This window comes from Leopardus geoffroyi, chromosome B3 (assembly GCF_018350155.1).
Source record: "Leopardus geoffroyi isolate Oge1 chromosome B3, O.geoffroyi_Oge1_pat1.0, whole genome shotgun sequence".
NCBI classification, from domain to species: domain Eukaryota; kingdom Metazoa; phylum Chordata; class Mammalia; order Carnivora; family Felidae; genus Leopardus; species Leopardus geoffroyi.
This window is the reverse complement of record NC_059337.1, coordinates 37,418,356-37,434,763: the sequence shown is the minus strand read 5'-3', so window position 1 is coordinate 37,434,763 and position 16,408 is coordinate 37,418,356. Positions and strand designations below refer to the sequence as shown.

General features: G+C 36.1%; 1 protein-coding gene across 7 annotated transcripts in view; it reads left to right on the top strand.

Moving 5' to 3' along the window:
* The window catches only part of PIAS1 (protein inhibitor of activated STAT 1), a 137,632-nt gene that overhangs the window by 86,711 nt on the left and 34,513 nt on the right, over positions 1-16,408 (top strand). For all 7 annotated transcript variants that reach the window (XM_045449300.1, XM_045449295.1, XM_045449298.1 and 4 more), the window contains 5 exons: positions 4,645-4,729; positions 4,991-5,038; positions 8,476-8,566; positions 9,194-9,328; positions 15,509-15,614. In XM_045449300.1, the coding sequence (XP_045305256.1) occupies positions 4,645-4,729; positions 4,991-5,038; positions 8,476-8,566; positions 9,194-9,328; positions 15,509-15,614 (465 nt within the window). The remainder of the gene's footprint in view (positions 1-4,644; positions 4,730-4,990; positions 5,039-8,475; positions 8,567-9,193; positions 9,329-15,508; positions 15,615-16,408) is intronic.

The window sequence follows — 16,408 nt, the reverse complement described above, 5'->3', positions numbered from 1 at the left end:
GAAAGGAAGCACACATATCCACAGGGAAGGGAAGGATTATTTAACACATGGTGTTAGTATAACTGTTGGAGTAACAGAAATTTAGATTTTTAAAAATACCACATACTAAAATAAGTTCCAGATGGATTAATAATTACATAGAAACAAAAAGCCAAAGAATTGAATTGTATGTTGATTGAAACTTAGAAGGGGAATAATTAGAATTTGCAAAGGATATGGTTGACAGATTAGACTACATAAAAGTTCAACTTTTATATCCTCCAAAAATGTAGCCAAATGAAAAAAAATATAGCAGACTGGGGAAAATTTTTGCAGCAAATTTCCAAAGATTAATGTTCCTATGTATGAAACCCCTATGCAGATATAAAAATGGGTGAAGGACAAGATTGGACAATAAACTAAATCGGAAAATAAGCAAAAACAAAGAGGGAAAAACTCTTTAATGCACATTAAACTACTAAGGAGTTACTATGGTCCCCCCCCCGCCCCATTGAGTTAGCACAACTCCCGTGCAGGCCAGGGTAGAGTGTGATTAGTAGATGCGTAAATTGCTGGTGGTCTTATATATAATGTTATAACCATTTGAAAACCACTTTCACAGTATGTCAAGATTTATAAACATCTTTATACTTTTTGACCCAGAAATGCCACATCTAGGAATTGATCCAAAGAAAGTAATAGCTACCCCACCTTTCAAACAACAAAGGTATGAGCCCAAAGATGTTCACAGAGTTGTTTCAAACAGTGAAAGATTAGAAACAACGTAAATAGCTAATCAAGGGAGTAATTAAAATTTTCATTATACCCCATAGAATACAATGCAATAATTAAAATATGGCAATAGAGATTATAATTGAAAAATGTGATAAGGGTAATTTTTTAAAAGTGAGCTTTCAAATTGTGTATACAATTCAATATAAAAATGACTAGAAGGAAATATGTAAAAATGATAAACAGTTATGATGAAGGGATAGTGGGTCATTCTTTTCCTGTTTTCTGTGATCCATATAACGCTAGGTTGCATTAAGAGAATTATACCACCCAGATCAGGGGAGCTAATGGACCTGTATTATGAGAAGGCTTTGGAGATGTTTAGATTTGAGTTCCAATCCTGCTGCTTCTTACCTGGTATGAGGTCTTGACATAACTACTTTGAACCTCACTTTCTAAATCTGACAAAGGAGTGGATACCTTTTCTTCATGATTATTGTGTAGATTAATAATAGTAGATGGTAGTTGTTGATAAAAATGCTCTTCTAGTCACATCACATTTGGAATAATGTATCATTCAGCTTACAAGCAACCATAAATCTCAGTGGCAAATGAGTAAAGTTCATATCTGCCTATGTTACTTATTAGCTGCAGATTGGCTGTGGCTCTCCTTTATGTTCTTCTCACTCTACAGTCAGGGTGACCTGGAAGGAAAGATGATGAAACCAAAGGATAACCTATAAAAGTCTGCCCAGAAGTGGTACACTTCCACTCACATTTCATTGGCCAAGGCTAATGTCAGTGGTGCTGGAATAATCCTCCCATGGGATGGGCCAGTACAGAGTAACAGCAGATATTTTGAATAAATAATATATATTATGACAGAGTATGTCCAGTTCTTGCTGTTGCTTTAAGGGTGTGACAACCTGGAGTATGGCCAGAGGATCAGGATGGTGACTAATTTTGTAATCTCCCCTGAAATACAGTGGGAAGAGTGGAGAAAGAGGGGGTTATTAATGCCATCTAAAATATTTGAAGATTGGCTCTCCCTGAATATGGTGTATGACAGCGATGAGTAGAAATTAAAACATTATGTATTTTGACTCTGTATAAGGGCATAAGGAGGAAAGCGGATAGAAAAGGACATTGTTGATTGTTTTAAATACCTTACCTCATTTATATTCTTCAAAATAACCCTATGAGGTTCTGTGTGTATGTGCATGTTTATGTTTAAATATCGGAGAGTATCGGATAAGAACCGAAGGTTATATGGCAAGTAAGTGGCAAAACCAGTTTGGAATCCAAATCTGTGTGATCTCCTCTTTTTCCACTAAGTTTTGCTACTCTCTATAGGGCTGCACACTTTCTTACAGTTAAACTATTAATACCGGCTATCTTCTGCCTCACAAGGTAATGGCCACTCTTCCTCCCCCTCTAAAATGATTCAGAGTGTGAGGAAGGGTTGAAAGGAAGGTTGAACTCTAGATGGGTAGTCTACAAACTTATGTGATCATATGCATCCCCCCCCAGTAGAATAATTTAGTATATACATATGTTACATCTTTTAAACTATCATATTAATATTGTATTTGTTATAAAACAAAAATAGAAGTAAAAAAAGGTAAGATTTTACATACAATTTTAGGTATTGTGTAAATTAGATTTGAGATTTCTTGTAAAATCTCAACTTTTTAAAACTTACGTTTTATAGTTAGGTAGATACTTTTCTTGTATCCTTGTGGATTGTCTTGTGTGCCTTTTGAGATGTGTACCCCCAACATTGGCGGTCATTGCTTTGGAAGATATGTTAGACTCCTTTTCCAGGATGAAGATTCTGTGATTCTGTGTAGCCTGAGCTTTTTTTTTTTTTTTTTTAATTTTTTTTTTTTCAGCGTTTATTTATTTTTGGGACAGAGAGAGACAGAGCATGAACGGGGGAGGGGCAGAGAGAGAGGGAGACACAGAATCGGAAACAGGCTCCAGGCTCTGAGCCATCAGCCCAGAGCCCGACGCGGGGCTCGAACTCATGGACCGCGAGATCGTGACCTGGCTGAAGTCGGACGCTTAACCGACTGCGCCACCCAGGCGCCCCTAGCCTGAGCTTTTATAAAGGTGATAATAAAGCTTAATTGACTTTCAGAAAAGTTTTTGAGGTAATCTGTTACCTGAGACCAAAACTATAAATTCTTCACTGGCATTCTTTATAGAAATTAAGCCTGAAAACCACATAGATGAATGATGCTTTTCCAGATAAATACTAATAACCTCATGAATATTACAGTCTAAAAAGAGTTTGTAAATGGGAGTTATCACTAAGCAATAAATCTCATTTCCATGTGAGGCACAAGAAACTGCCTCTTTATTTCAGTCATGTCTTCTCTATCTAAATTTGCATGTGTGTGTCCAAAACTTACTGTACTCATTTATTCTAAAATGAATCTGAAATTTTGCCTAAAGAGAAATACGAATTTTTGTACTTGGGAAATTATTTTAGGGCTATTTTAGAATGGAGGCAGAAATCTATATTAGGCTAAGCCCACTGGACTAAAATCTGCATAGAGATACATTCTTTAAGAAGCAAAGGAGTTACTTGCATTGTTTGACAGAGGAAACTGTGCTTTTCTGCATTCTCGTCCTTGGTTATCAGCCATTTGCCAGGTTGGTGCCTCACAATCAAGATAACTTTCTGGTTAATAACTCTTTCTTGGGGATAGATTATTTAAGAAAAAACCTTCCCAGATCACAGAAAGCAGAAATGCAAATCTGGCCTTTAAAAGATAGTTCTATATTGAGATGAAATTGTAGATCAGCAGTGATCTTTTCCATTTTTTTCTCATCGTGATGCATTTGTACAGATTTTTCAGCATGACATACTGCAGTTTGGTGGTAATTGTAGAGGAAGTGTTGCTTGCAAGTAGAATCAAACCCAGTTTAAACAAGAGATGGCCAGTTCAGCTCCGTTTTCTGCATGGGTTTAAGTGGCCCACAGGCCAGGATTTCCTTGGTAATAGCTTTTAGTGAGCCTTTTGTCCTAGAAGTTTACCCTTCAAAGTATAGTTTAAATAGTTTAATCTGACACTTAAAATTTTTCATATTCTTTTATTCATTCGGCAGTCAGTGGTTGCTTCTTTGTGCCAAGCACTGAGGAGACATTAGTGCTGATTTTTAAAATCTATCTAAAACTGGTCTAAGCCAGGAGGACCCTTGCTGCTCACAGCAGGTACTGTAGGAGTCCCTGCTCTCACACAGACTGTCCTTGCTTGCTTGCTCTCCTGCTCTTTTCTCTCCCTACTTCCCTTCCCCTCCCTCCCTTCTCTTCCTTCCCTTCCTTCCCCTCTTTTTGTAGCTCTTTCCTTCTTTGAGATAGTGACCACAGCCAAATTTTGAAGTTAGAGCATCTAAGCTTAGGAGAAACTACTTGTGGTATTTACTGTATAACACTTGCATGGTATAATTAGACAGGAGATGATAAAATTCTGATTTTGCCTTAAAGACCAAATGTCGCCTCACCTGTACAGGTATGTGTATTTGTTACTTAGCTCAGAAACCATGTATCTTTAAATGGCTTTATACTTTTCTATTTTAAATAAAACTAATACCGACGTGTTTTTACACAAGTGTGCTTTTTAGATGGGAACATTTATATGATTAGGTACTTTTCTCTTAGTGTTTCTTTGATTATGTATTTTCTGTATTTGAATCCTGAAATGGCTTTTGGAATTAGCCATTTTGGGGCTCATTTCTGTTATGTTACAACTGGCATATTTCTGATTTTTCAGTGGTTTAATTGACTCGTTATCCGGACTCTAGAATACATTCCAATTAATTAAAGTCATATGAGTGATTGAGGTTGTTTCTGTTTTTTTTCTGGCTGTTGTGCTCTCTATTGAAGAATTTGAAGATGATTAAAAGTATGATTCTTTTCTTCTTTAGCATCAGACAACAGTCAGCGCTTTCGAGAAACCTGTTTTGCATTTGCATTGACACCACAACAAGTGCAGCAAATCAGTAGTTCCATGTAAGTTCTCTTCAAGTATAACTTGCAATTTGGCCTTTGCAACCAGTAATGGCTATAATAAGTGATTTTTAAAAACAGTGTATTGGGTGAGTATTAGTGTCATGCAAATATTAGTATTGAAAATACTATAATAGTGTTAGTTATCCTAAGAACACTTAGAGCTCTGATAATTTGAAAAACTTCTGGAGTAACAGTATCTTTGAATCAGCTTTCATGTGCATATTTTAAAAATAATTGTAGTTCTTACCCTGTCTTTTATAGGGATATTTCTGGGACCAAATGTGACTTCACAGTGCAGGTCCAGTTAAGGTACAGTATTGACTATAGTATAGTATTAAAAGTTAATATTCCTTAAAGGTTGTTTAAAAAATTGTGTCATTTTCAATAAGTATATTGAAAGTATTGGGTTTAAATGTTTGGATAAGGTAAGACCTTCTCCTGTTATGAAATATCCTAATTTTTATCCAGTTTAGATTTTAATATTGCAAGTCATGTGCCATACCTCTAATCACATTTCTCCATTTTGTGTGCCTTCAGTTGGTTGAGAAGCTCCAGCTAATGATACCTTTAAATGCTGATAGTGTCAGCTCTTTAGAACTACACTTTTATGAAAGTACAAAGGCCTTACCTATATGGATGACAAACTACTCTAAATAGAGAACTAGTAATGGGGCGCCTGGGCAGCTCAGGTGGTTAAGCATCCGAATTTGGCTCAGGTCATGATCTCATGGTTTGTGAGTTCGAGCCCCGCATCAGGCTCTGTGCTGACAGCTTGGAGCCTGGACCCTGCTTCAGATTCTGTGTCTCCCTCTCTCTCTGCCTCTCTCTCTCTCTCTCTCTCTCTCTCTCTTTCTCTTTCAAAAGTAAAAGAAAACATTAAATTAAAAAAAAAAAAACTAGTACTTAGGTTAAGTGTATAGTTATGGACTAACAAAAACCAAAACAGTCTAATTTGCTTCATCCTGTATTTTAAATCATTAATTTAAAAGCAGTCTATTCTAGACATCTCTTGATAGTTTTGCAAAGAGGAATGGAAAATTTTCCAACATGGCTTCACAGTTTCCCCTTATTCAGCTTCTTTTCTTAGCTCGTTTCTTCTAAGGCTATCTAAGAATTCTTCTATGTTAATGTCTCTCTGTCTTATGTAAACCATCTTCTGGTACTCTTTTTACTCCATGACTATCCATGTGGGAAACTAACTGCCCCAAACTGTTCTTGTTGCAATAGGAATAAAGAGGAAATAACAAGACAGTTGTTTTCCTCAATAAGCTGTTTTCCCTAAAGTGGGAAGGATAAGTCAAACAGATAGCCTCATCTCAATAACTGGATCCTAAGTTGTATGTACAAATTATAGCTACATTAGGAGGTCAGAAAAGAGGCTAAAGCACCTGCTCAGTGCTTCACAGAACAATATGAAAACCTCTGATCGTGACTTAAAAATAGGGTGCTGAAAACAAGTGAGAAAGCAGAAGGGAGATTGAAGTCTTGATTTTAGAAGGCACTGACAAAGATGTTCCTGTGTAAAAGGTACTTTATCCTCTCTCAGGAGCAGAACGTGGTAATGACTGAATAAATTAAAGGACTAAAATATGATGCCATCATAATTCTATATTGCTCTTATCTTGCTTACTTCCTGCATCAACAGTTTTCTGTTTTGTTCATACTGATAATGTGACATTATCGTTGAAAACAGTGGTCTTTAAACAAGCTTGGAGCTACCCTGAGGGGTCTATATTGTGACTGCCCCCACCCCACACATACTCTGAGCCCAAGTATTGCTGCTTTGAGCTTTGATCTATTTTGCATGTTTGATGTGTGGGTTGGTTTTTCACTTGGAGAAAGAGTCCCAAGACTAAAATAAAGTTTGAAAACCATAGCTCTAGAACAAGAGATCTAGTTCCTGTCCTCAGTATTTTATATTAGTATACATGCATTCTTTAATGCAGCAGCAGCTGTGGTTCACATTCCAAAGGAAGGTTTTCTTTCTAAGGTAGATCAACTCTATTTCAGAGATTCCAAGGGAATCTTGAGGGTTAAAAAAATGGTTTAGCCATTTTCAATTCAAATATATCTCCAGAACTTGAAAAAAAAGAAAGGAACCATTTTGTATTATATTTGGTAATTGTTAGGTGGTTCTTTGTGTTTTGATAAAATGGTTATTTTTCATCCTTACTCCCATACCCCCATTACTACATCTATAATCCATCCCAGTGTATTATTTAAGTTGGGAGTGTATACCTATCTGCCATCCTAATTATAAATTTTTATCTAAAGCATGAAAATAATTTAGGGTCAGTGTTTTCTCTATTAGATTCGGGTCAGTGTTTTCTCTATTAGATTCCTAGTCTGTTTTCATTTATGTCTGTTTTCCCTCCCCACCCCCATGAACTTCACAGAAATTTTCTGCTATTCCCCCTTTTTTCTTCTTTTCCCTTTGGCTTGTTAGGGTGGCTTAGATTTTCACCTTTTACTTAAATGAATAGTAGGAGTCAACTTGTCATAAATCTTTCTTTTCCTATAGCTTCAGGCAGCCAAGGTCCATGTTTTAAATTTATCACTGCATTCGAATAATTTATTAAAAACTTTGTGGCATACTCTTACTGTTGCAATATAAAGAACCTTCTTTAGGTTTTCTTGGGGTTGGAGATGATCATGTGAGCTTTGACATCTCTGTATTTTCATCTTTGTAGCTATGTATATTTCAAGAAAATCTTTGTAGATCAGTAATATTTAACCCTTTCATGGATCCCTTATCCCTTTGAGAATCTGATGGAAGCTCCAGATTGTTTATTCATAAAGATGAACATATATATGTACACAGAAAATTGTCCCAATTTGTGGATCTTCCTACACACAGATTCTACAGCCGGCAGGTCAAGACCCTACACCACAGATGTTGAGGGAAGATGTTTGTGCAGGATGAATATGTCACAGAATTCAGATAGGGTTCTTCTTGACATATAACTCACAGATGCTGTGAACGTTCTGTAAAGGTGGGATGAGCCTCAGTTGTATATTGGGAATAAGGAAGTTATTAAGATGTCTTAAATAGCAAATTAACAATTTATTTCTTTGTCTGTATAAACGTGAACAGAATGAGAATTTACAAATTATGTAGCCCTCTATAGTTTTGCCAAAAGATTATGCATTTAATTTAGAAATAAATGTTTTCATGAGTATCTAAAATAGTATTTTAAATGATAATGCTATTTTTCAACATCTTTAGTTTTCAGGGAATAATGGAGTACCTTGGCTTAGTGGATAGAATTTGGTCCTGGGATGGACTTACAGCCTTTTCAGTATGCTCTGCTAAGAACCAAAACAAAAAGTTTTATAAGCAGATAAATTTGGGAATACTGTGTATTGTATCTCCCTCCTAGAAAGTTACAGTGCACGTTACCCTAGCTCTGAGAAGTCTATATTAAGGAAACTTAATTTAATTTTTTGATTCAGCATATCTTAAATTTATTCCACTACTGAGCTTTTTCTTTTTTTTTTCCTCTTTAGAACATGCTTAAGCAAATGATTGGAAATATTAGGAAGACAACTACAGGTTGATAGTCGTGATCACTGAAACTCTACATTGACAGAGTTATTTACTTTCAATTTGTTTAAATATGTGAAATGTCTAGCGTTAAGTAGTTTTTATTGTTGTTAAGTTTGACAGCCTTTTAGATTAGCTATTGAACAGAAATATTGAGGTCATCCTTTAAGAATAGAAGTTAAACTTGTCCTTTATTGTTTAGGTTTTGTTTATCAGAAACCAGTTGTCCACAAGAAGATCACTTCCCACCCAATCTTTGTGTGAAAGTGAATACAAAACCTTGCAGCCTTCCAGTAAGTCCTAAAAGTTATTTTTTAAATGCATTGCCAGCATAGCATGCGTAAGTCATGACAGCTGTCGTTAAATCATAGTTTTTCATTAAGAAAACATCCTTAGTTTGGATATATATTCATGTGACTGAGTGAAACACTTGTACCAACTGTGTACAATTAACAGCTGTGACATTAGCTGTGGAGACCAAGTTGAGGAGGTGGAGTTGGGTGTGGTAACTTTAGTGTTGTTCTGGATTTGAGGGGACAAGAAATTGTTGCAACAAAACCTCTGTGGCACTCATGTGAATCTGGAAGCCTACAGTAGAACAGAGGAAGAATGCTGTGGGGGGGATGTTTTCGGTTACCTTTAAGACGTTCTTTATACCCTTATCTGAGCTCTTAATGAATTCATCCTGATTCTTAAGTTTTAGACATTTTTAAGTTCTATCGCTAGTATTTTTCTCTGGCTTACTATAGAATGAGATGACAGGGTTAATGTAAACTCTTGTAAATGTTTGCTTCTCTACTCTTTAATGAAAATATTCATATTTTCTAATATGTAGTTTGTGGGGTTTTTTCGCTTGTTTTAGGAATAGAAGTGGAAATGATTGTGGAAATAAGTAGAAATAAATTACATTTTATTCTTAGGGTTATCTTCCACCTACAAAAAATGGTGTGGAACCAAAGCGACCCAGCCGACCAATTAATATCACCTCACTTGTCCGATTGTCCACAACAGTACCAAACACCATTGTTGTTTCTTGGACTGCAGAAATTGGAAGAGTAAGTAAATTTTTATTTCTACTAGATCTTAGTATTATGAGGAAGGGTTAATCTCCTTGGCTACCTGAGCTTTTATGTAAATTATATTGTAAAGTGAGTTGCAAAAGGATTTATTTTTGTCTCACAGTGAATTTTCAATATGTTCCCATTTGAAACATGGGATCATACGCTAGTCAGTGTTTTATAACCTGATCCTGTTTCACTCAGCAATTTATCATGAATGTTTTTTGTGTCATTACATGTTCGTCTGCATGATTTTAAATGGCTAGATCGTATTCCAATATGAGTATGCCACAATTCAGTCTATTCCCTGTTCTTGAGCAGTTAGTTGATTTATTGATTGATTGATTCATTCATTGCTATTTCAACGACCATTCTAGTCGCTATAGCTTTGCTTCCATCCATGATAATTTCCTTAAATTCCCAGAAGTGGAATTCCTGAGTCAAAGAGCCTGCAGAATTTTAAGAAATGTTGTGTACATTGACAGATTGCCTTACCAGAAGACATGCAAATTTCTTCTCTGACTTTCAGTGTTTATTTGTGTGCCTGTTGACCCATACCCTATCAATACTTCTTTAAAAAAAAAGTCTTCTTTAAAATCTACCAATGTTAGTAGGTAAATAATGGCACCAAGCTGCTTTGATTAGTGCTCCTTTTATTATTACTGAGATTGAACATATTTGTCTGTGTGATTTACATTTTAAAATTATATCTGTATTTTTTCTCTGTTGCTGTTTTCCTTACTATTTATGGATTCTTTATATATTAAGAGTTAAACTCTTTCACATATTGGAAATATTTGTTTTTAGTTTGTTTCCCTTTTATTTTCATTCATGTAATTATTTAATGTTTAGAAGATTTAAATTATCATAGAGACAGTTTTTAACTAGTTTTTTTTAATAGTCTTTCCCCCTTAGTCCCGTCACACTTAAGTCTGTCTGCCCTTCCCAAGCTTACATAAATATTTGTTTCTATATTCTTCCAGACTTTTGAGTTTTCTTGTTTTACCTTTAAATATTTAATCCATCGCAAGTTATGTGTGGTGTGAAATAAAAATTTACTTTCATTTTTAAATAGCCATTTGGTCTAACACCATTAACTAAACAAATGCTGGTGCAGAAGCCAACATCACTATGTATCTGATTTTTATTTATCCTATGTGTGATCCTGAACTTTTTCTGTATTGTTTCTTCGTCTTGCATTTTTTTTCCAGGACAATTTCAGAATGTCATTGATTATTTCAGTTTTATCATGTGAGCGCGTATCTATTCATTAATTCATTTGTAATTTATTGAATGCTTCCTGTATGCCATGCACTGTACTGAAAACTGGGAGTACCATAGCAAGGAAAGAAAGTCCTTGTTCTTTTAGAGCCTGATATCTGGGGGCCAGGTGGTCACACACACAAAGGTGAACAGTTTTTAGAAGGACTATGAAGGAGAGGTATGCATTGATTTTAGAATATATTAAAGGGCACTTTGAACTAGAGAGAGGTTGGGCGGGGCTTCCCTGAGGAAGCAGTGACTGAGCCAAGAGAAGAGTAGAAGGAAGCAATTTGGGTGAAAGGTTCAGAGGAAACAACCTGCACAACAGCCAGTGGCAGGGGACAGCCTGGTTCTTTCCAGGAGACTGAGAGGGAGCCTCTGGGGCTAGATTGCAGAGAGTGGAGAAGAGCCATGTACAAGATAAGGCTACAGAGGTAAGGAAGGGCCAGGCCATGAAGGGCCTTTGAGGTACTGTTAATGTTAAGGATATTCTCTTCTTTAGATTTTTCTTTTCTTTTCTCTTCTTTCCTTTTCTTTTCCTTTTTCCTAATGTTTATTTACTTTTGAGAGAGAAAGAGAGAGAGAGAGAGAGACACACGAACTGCAAGTGGGGGAGGGGCGGAGAGATAGGGAGACACAGAATCCAAAGCAGGCTCCAGGCTCTGCCAGCATGGAGCCCAAAGCAGGGCTCAGCCTCAGGAACTGTGAGATCATGACCTGAGCCGAAGTTGGACACTTAACCGGCTGAGCCACCCAGGCGCCCAAGGATATTCTCTTTTTAAATGAAAATTTTACAGGAGTAAATATTTCTGTGTACAGAAGGTCACTCTTCAGAGTGGCAAACGGTTTGAATGGCATCCAGAATCGTGCAGAGAGGTCACTCTTAGGAGCATGCTGTTGCTGAAGTGTTAGTGGAGGAGGGCGTGTATTAGCCTGAAAGTGAGGGAGGCTCTGGGGAGAGTGGAGGTGTTGGAAAAGTAATTATGGGGAGGGAGCCATGTTTTCCTGCTTCACCCCCCCAGATCTTTCTGCGAATGTGAATGAGATTGCTTTAAATTAGTATATTAAGTTAGGATTAATTTATACTATTTAATATTTCCATTCCAAGAACTGTATGTTTCTCCTTTTATTCAAATCCTCTTTTATGTTCCTTGGTAATTTAATAGGTTTCTTATAAATCTTCCATTTTTTAAAATTCTGTGTTGTTTATTGTTATTATTTCTATTGTAAGTAGATCTTTTTTCTATTATATTTTCTAAAGAATGTATTTGTTGTTGGTTTATTTAAAAGCTGGCTATTGTTGAATATTTACTTAATACCTGAATTTTCATATACTGGTTCCAACAGCTTTTTAATTGGTTTCTTGATGTTTCCAGGTAGGCAGTTTGGAGTTTGAGATGTATCATTATGCAGATAATGATAATCCTAGTACTTATGTCATAATTTCTGGTTTTTGTTCTAGTGTGCTGACTAGAACCTTCAGAACAATGTGAAATAATGAGAGTGCCAGTGGCACACTCAACTTGTTCCTTACGATAATGAGGATACTACTAGTGACCCAAGTGTTCATTAATTTTTGATAGAGCTTGCTTACATCAACAGTGTGCTCCTATATTGCTCTTTTACTGGATATCTTTGTGAGACGTGGATTGCGAATTTTATCAGCATCCCTTTTGACAACTATCCAGATTATATTTTTTCCTTTGCCTAATTAATATGTCACCATTAGGTTTTTGAAATCCTTTTAAATGTTTTACTTCTAGTATACCTTGGGGTTCCCCTTTTGGTCTCCCTTTTTGAAGAGGGCATTGAAAATGTTTTTTGTTTTGTATTTTGTTTTGTGTTTGTTTGTTTGTTTGTTTGTTTGTTTGTTTTTGCCCGTGTGTGAAAAGCATAGCCTGTTGGGGATGTTTGCAGTGAACTATGACTGTGGGAGCGCAGGGAGATGTGCTGATATGTATGGGATTAGAGGAGAGAGGAAAGCCTTTCCAACCTCAGAGAGAAGACAGTATCTTCAGTGATTTGATGGTTGTCTAGTCTTACCTAGGAGGTAAGATCTTCATGCAGACCCCAGTCTACAAGTTGGAGACCTTTTTGAAGTAAAACATTGAAAGACAGTTGTTCTTTTTTTTTTTTTTTTTGAAAGAAAATTATACTTTACCAAAGCCCAGAAGATAACTTATTAGATTGTTTTTCCTTCACTAGTTTTAATTCACCTTGTAAAGATGCTCTGATTAGTGTAGGATCTCTTTATAGAAGTGTATCAAATCAACCTGTTGTGTACCTTAAACTCACATAGTGTTTTATGTCAGTTATATCTCAATTTTATTAAAATTTTTTTTTAATTTTTAAATTTTATTTTATTTTTTGAGAGAGCAGGGGAGGGGCAGAGAGAGAGGGAGAGAGAGAATCCCAAGCAGGCTCCACACTGTCAGCACAGAGCCTGATGCGGGGCTCGAACTCAGAAACTGTGAGATCATGACCTGAGCCAAAATCAAGAGTTGGACACTTAACTGACTGAGCCACCCAGGCACCCCTATATCTCAATTTTAAAAAGACAATATTTTTTGAAACAGAAGAGCTAGCACAGTGCTGGAAGGAAATAAGTGAACTGTATTATAACTTTTTATCCTGTCAGGGTAATCACTGTATTTAGCATTAATTAAACTCTCTTTGTTTAGAGAAAAGTTATTTAGATACTGGTATAAAGGGCACTTAATGAGTAGATTATATCTTAATTATGGAGAAAATGTCCTGTGAACTTGATACACAATTTTGAAGACTTTTGAGAAGGCACTTGACAAAAACATCAGTGTAATGCAATATATATGAGTAGTTGGGAGGTAAGTAGTAATTGAAGGGTTAGCAGAAACAATGTATTATCATTTACCTGAAGGAGATATTATACCACTGTAAAGTTTGGGGGATTTTTTGCTGCTGAATCTCTTTCAAGTGCTATAGAATTGAATTCTGTATTATCAGTACAAGTGGCATTTGTTAATAAATACCTCACATTCTTTTTCCTTCTCCTTTTTTTAATTTGTTACATGTTTCAACTAGAGTGAACATACCTTTTCACTAAACTTGTAGTTGTGGTTTCTACTTGATCTCCCCTTAAAAAATTATATAAAGCCTGAGGGTAATTTCTAGTACTGAAGACTCAAGCTGTCAGTACATAATTTCACAGTGTTAATTAGCATTTCTCTAGTTTCTGTCATATTAATCAAATAAATAATAAAGGTGAATAAGGGTTTTTTCCCCCCAGAAGAAGCCTTTCAGTTTTACATTAGATTGATACATATGTTCTAAAAATTAGGCAAGTTTTAAGATTACTTGTAAATTAGCTTCTTCGACCCTTCATTTTTCCCCCCCAGAAAATATGTAACATGTGATAGGTTTCTGAACTCCAAATGAAAATTTGGCCTACCAGAGGATACATGGGATATTTTCTCTTGTTAAAAGAGAGGAATGCATTTATAAAAGTCTGAAAGTTGGAATATACGTTGGGCTAGGTTAGGAGAGTCAAAGGAAACAAGGTGCACAAAAGCAGGAATGGTAGAGAACTACACTAGCCTTGGCCATTAAGTCCATTGTCCTGATATCCCAACTCTTTCTTCCTGGTTTCTAGTGCCAGCTCTGTCACCAAACAGATCCATGATCATGAGCAGGTGACATATCTTTTTGTGCCTCCATTCCATGAATCCTTTACTTAGAAAAATACTTACTCTTGTCTTTTATATAGGCCTTCTGTGAGGTTTAAATGAAATAGATAGTATATGTTAAGAGTGCTTCAGAAACTGTATGTAGCTGTAAGCTAGAAGGCGGCAGTAAGTATTTTTCCTTTTGCTTCTCTCCGAACCTCTTGATCTTCCTCTTGATCCCGACACAAAATGGAAAGTGGGCCTTCTCATTTAGATCTCTCTCCTACCCTTAATAAGCCTCAGCTCTCTTTTCTTCCTCTTCTCCAGTCATGTACCGTTCACTCTGCCTTGGCTTATGATGAACTATTTTCTTGGTTACCTTCCCCTGCTACCATCTCCTCTACCGGTCCTCTGCTGGTAATGGATATTCATCTATTCATCTGCCAAACCAGCAGCTTCTCTTTGAGAATCTTTAATATTCCCTCTGTTTGTGATAATGGCTCACATAGGGTCTTTTCACAACTAGTTAGAGACGTAAAGAGAGATGCAGTGGTATAGATTAGGAAGCCAAGCTAATTTGTAATTTTTTAATAGGTACTATTATTTAAATATATCTGTTACCTACCAAATGTGGTTTATAGTGACTTTGACATCTTATTGGCCTTGGTTTAGATTTAATTTTAATAGTGTTTTTTGTTTTTGTTTTTTTTCAACGTTTTATTTATTTTTGGGACAGAGAGAGAGACAGAGCATGAACGGGGGAGGGGCAGAGAGAGAGGGAGACACAGAATCGGAAACAGGCTCCAGGCTCTGAGCGTCAGCCCAGAGCCTGACGCGGGGCTCGAACTCACGGACCGCGAGATCGTGACCTGGCTGAAGTCGGACGCTTAACCGACTGCGCCACCCAGGCGCCCCTGTTTTTTGTTTTTAATATAGGTGCCACAAATCGATTAGCTTCAAGCGTAGGTAGTCAGGTAATATGGAAGCATGACAGACTTGGCTTTGTTGCTTGAAAGTTGCAAAATTCTTTTACTTTTCTACACTTCACTTCCTCGTCCATAAAAATAGGTTTATGACCACCTCAGCGGCTTTTTGGGTAGGACTAAATTAATTACTGTTCATAAAAACACCTAAGATAGTGTCTGGCCACACAGTAGGTGTTTTAAGAAGTGTTAGTTTTCTTCCCCTATCGTTGTGAGATTAAAATAGATGTACTATTTACTTACATATGTTGTTTGTTTTCTACATCTTTTTTTTTTTTTTTTTTTTCCAGAACTATTCCATGGCAGTGTATCTTGTAAAACAGTTGTCCTCAACAGTTCTTCTTCAGAGGTTACGAGCAAAGGGAATAAGGAATCCGGATCATTCTAGAGCTTTAAGTACGTATAATAAACTTATTTCATTTATGTAGCTGAACTATTTTGGTAAAGGTTAGAGTAGTGTGCGTTCTACTCAATAAATTTTCAACAAAAGAAATTTCTTTTTCACTAGAGATTGTCATAGAAGATTCAAAACACTGAAAACTTGTTTTCTGAGCAAAGTAAATCAAGACTTAAAAACAGTTTTAGTATCTTTATTATGACCTATATTTTATCTGTAATATCTTTCAATATCTTTGTTATGACCTATATTTTATAATCTGCATTTTACTGATCTTAAAATGAACTTTGGAAAGCCAGTAAATGAATACGGAAGATTATTTTACTAAAATTGCATAAAATAAATAAATGTTTAAGGGATTCTAGGAGACGGGAAGGAAATTTTGGTGTGTATTTCATGAGAATTATTTTATATTTAAGGCTTATCCAGGAAAAATGTGCAGGGATATGTGAGGACTGTACCCTTGCATTAATAAAGTAAAAAGAGAGTCTGTGGGATGGTAAAAACAGTAATGAAATAGGTTCCATTAGTCAATTATGTGACTTTGGACAAGTCACTCTAGTCTGAGTCTCATGTTCCTCATCTGTAACAAGAGGTTGTTGCCACATGATTTCTAAAGCTCCTTCAAAGTCTGGATTTATAGTTACAAATAACTAGATGGTTCATTTTGTCGTGTTGAATTTGAGATGTAGTAAGGTCTGCAGATTGACTGTTCTGGCCTCGGTTTTTGAGGGTTAAGGCCAGAGGTTGGCAGCCTTTCCCAAGAGGTGAGCTTAGTTCTTTTATGCTTTTC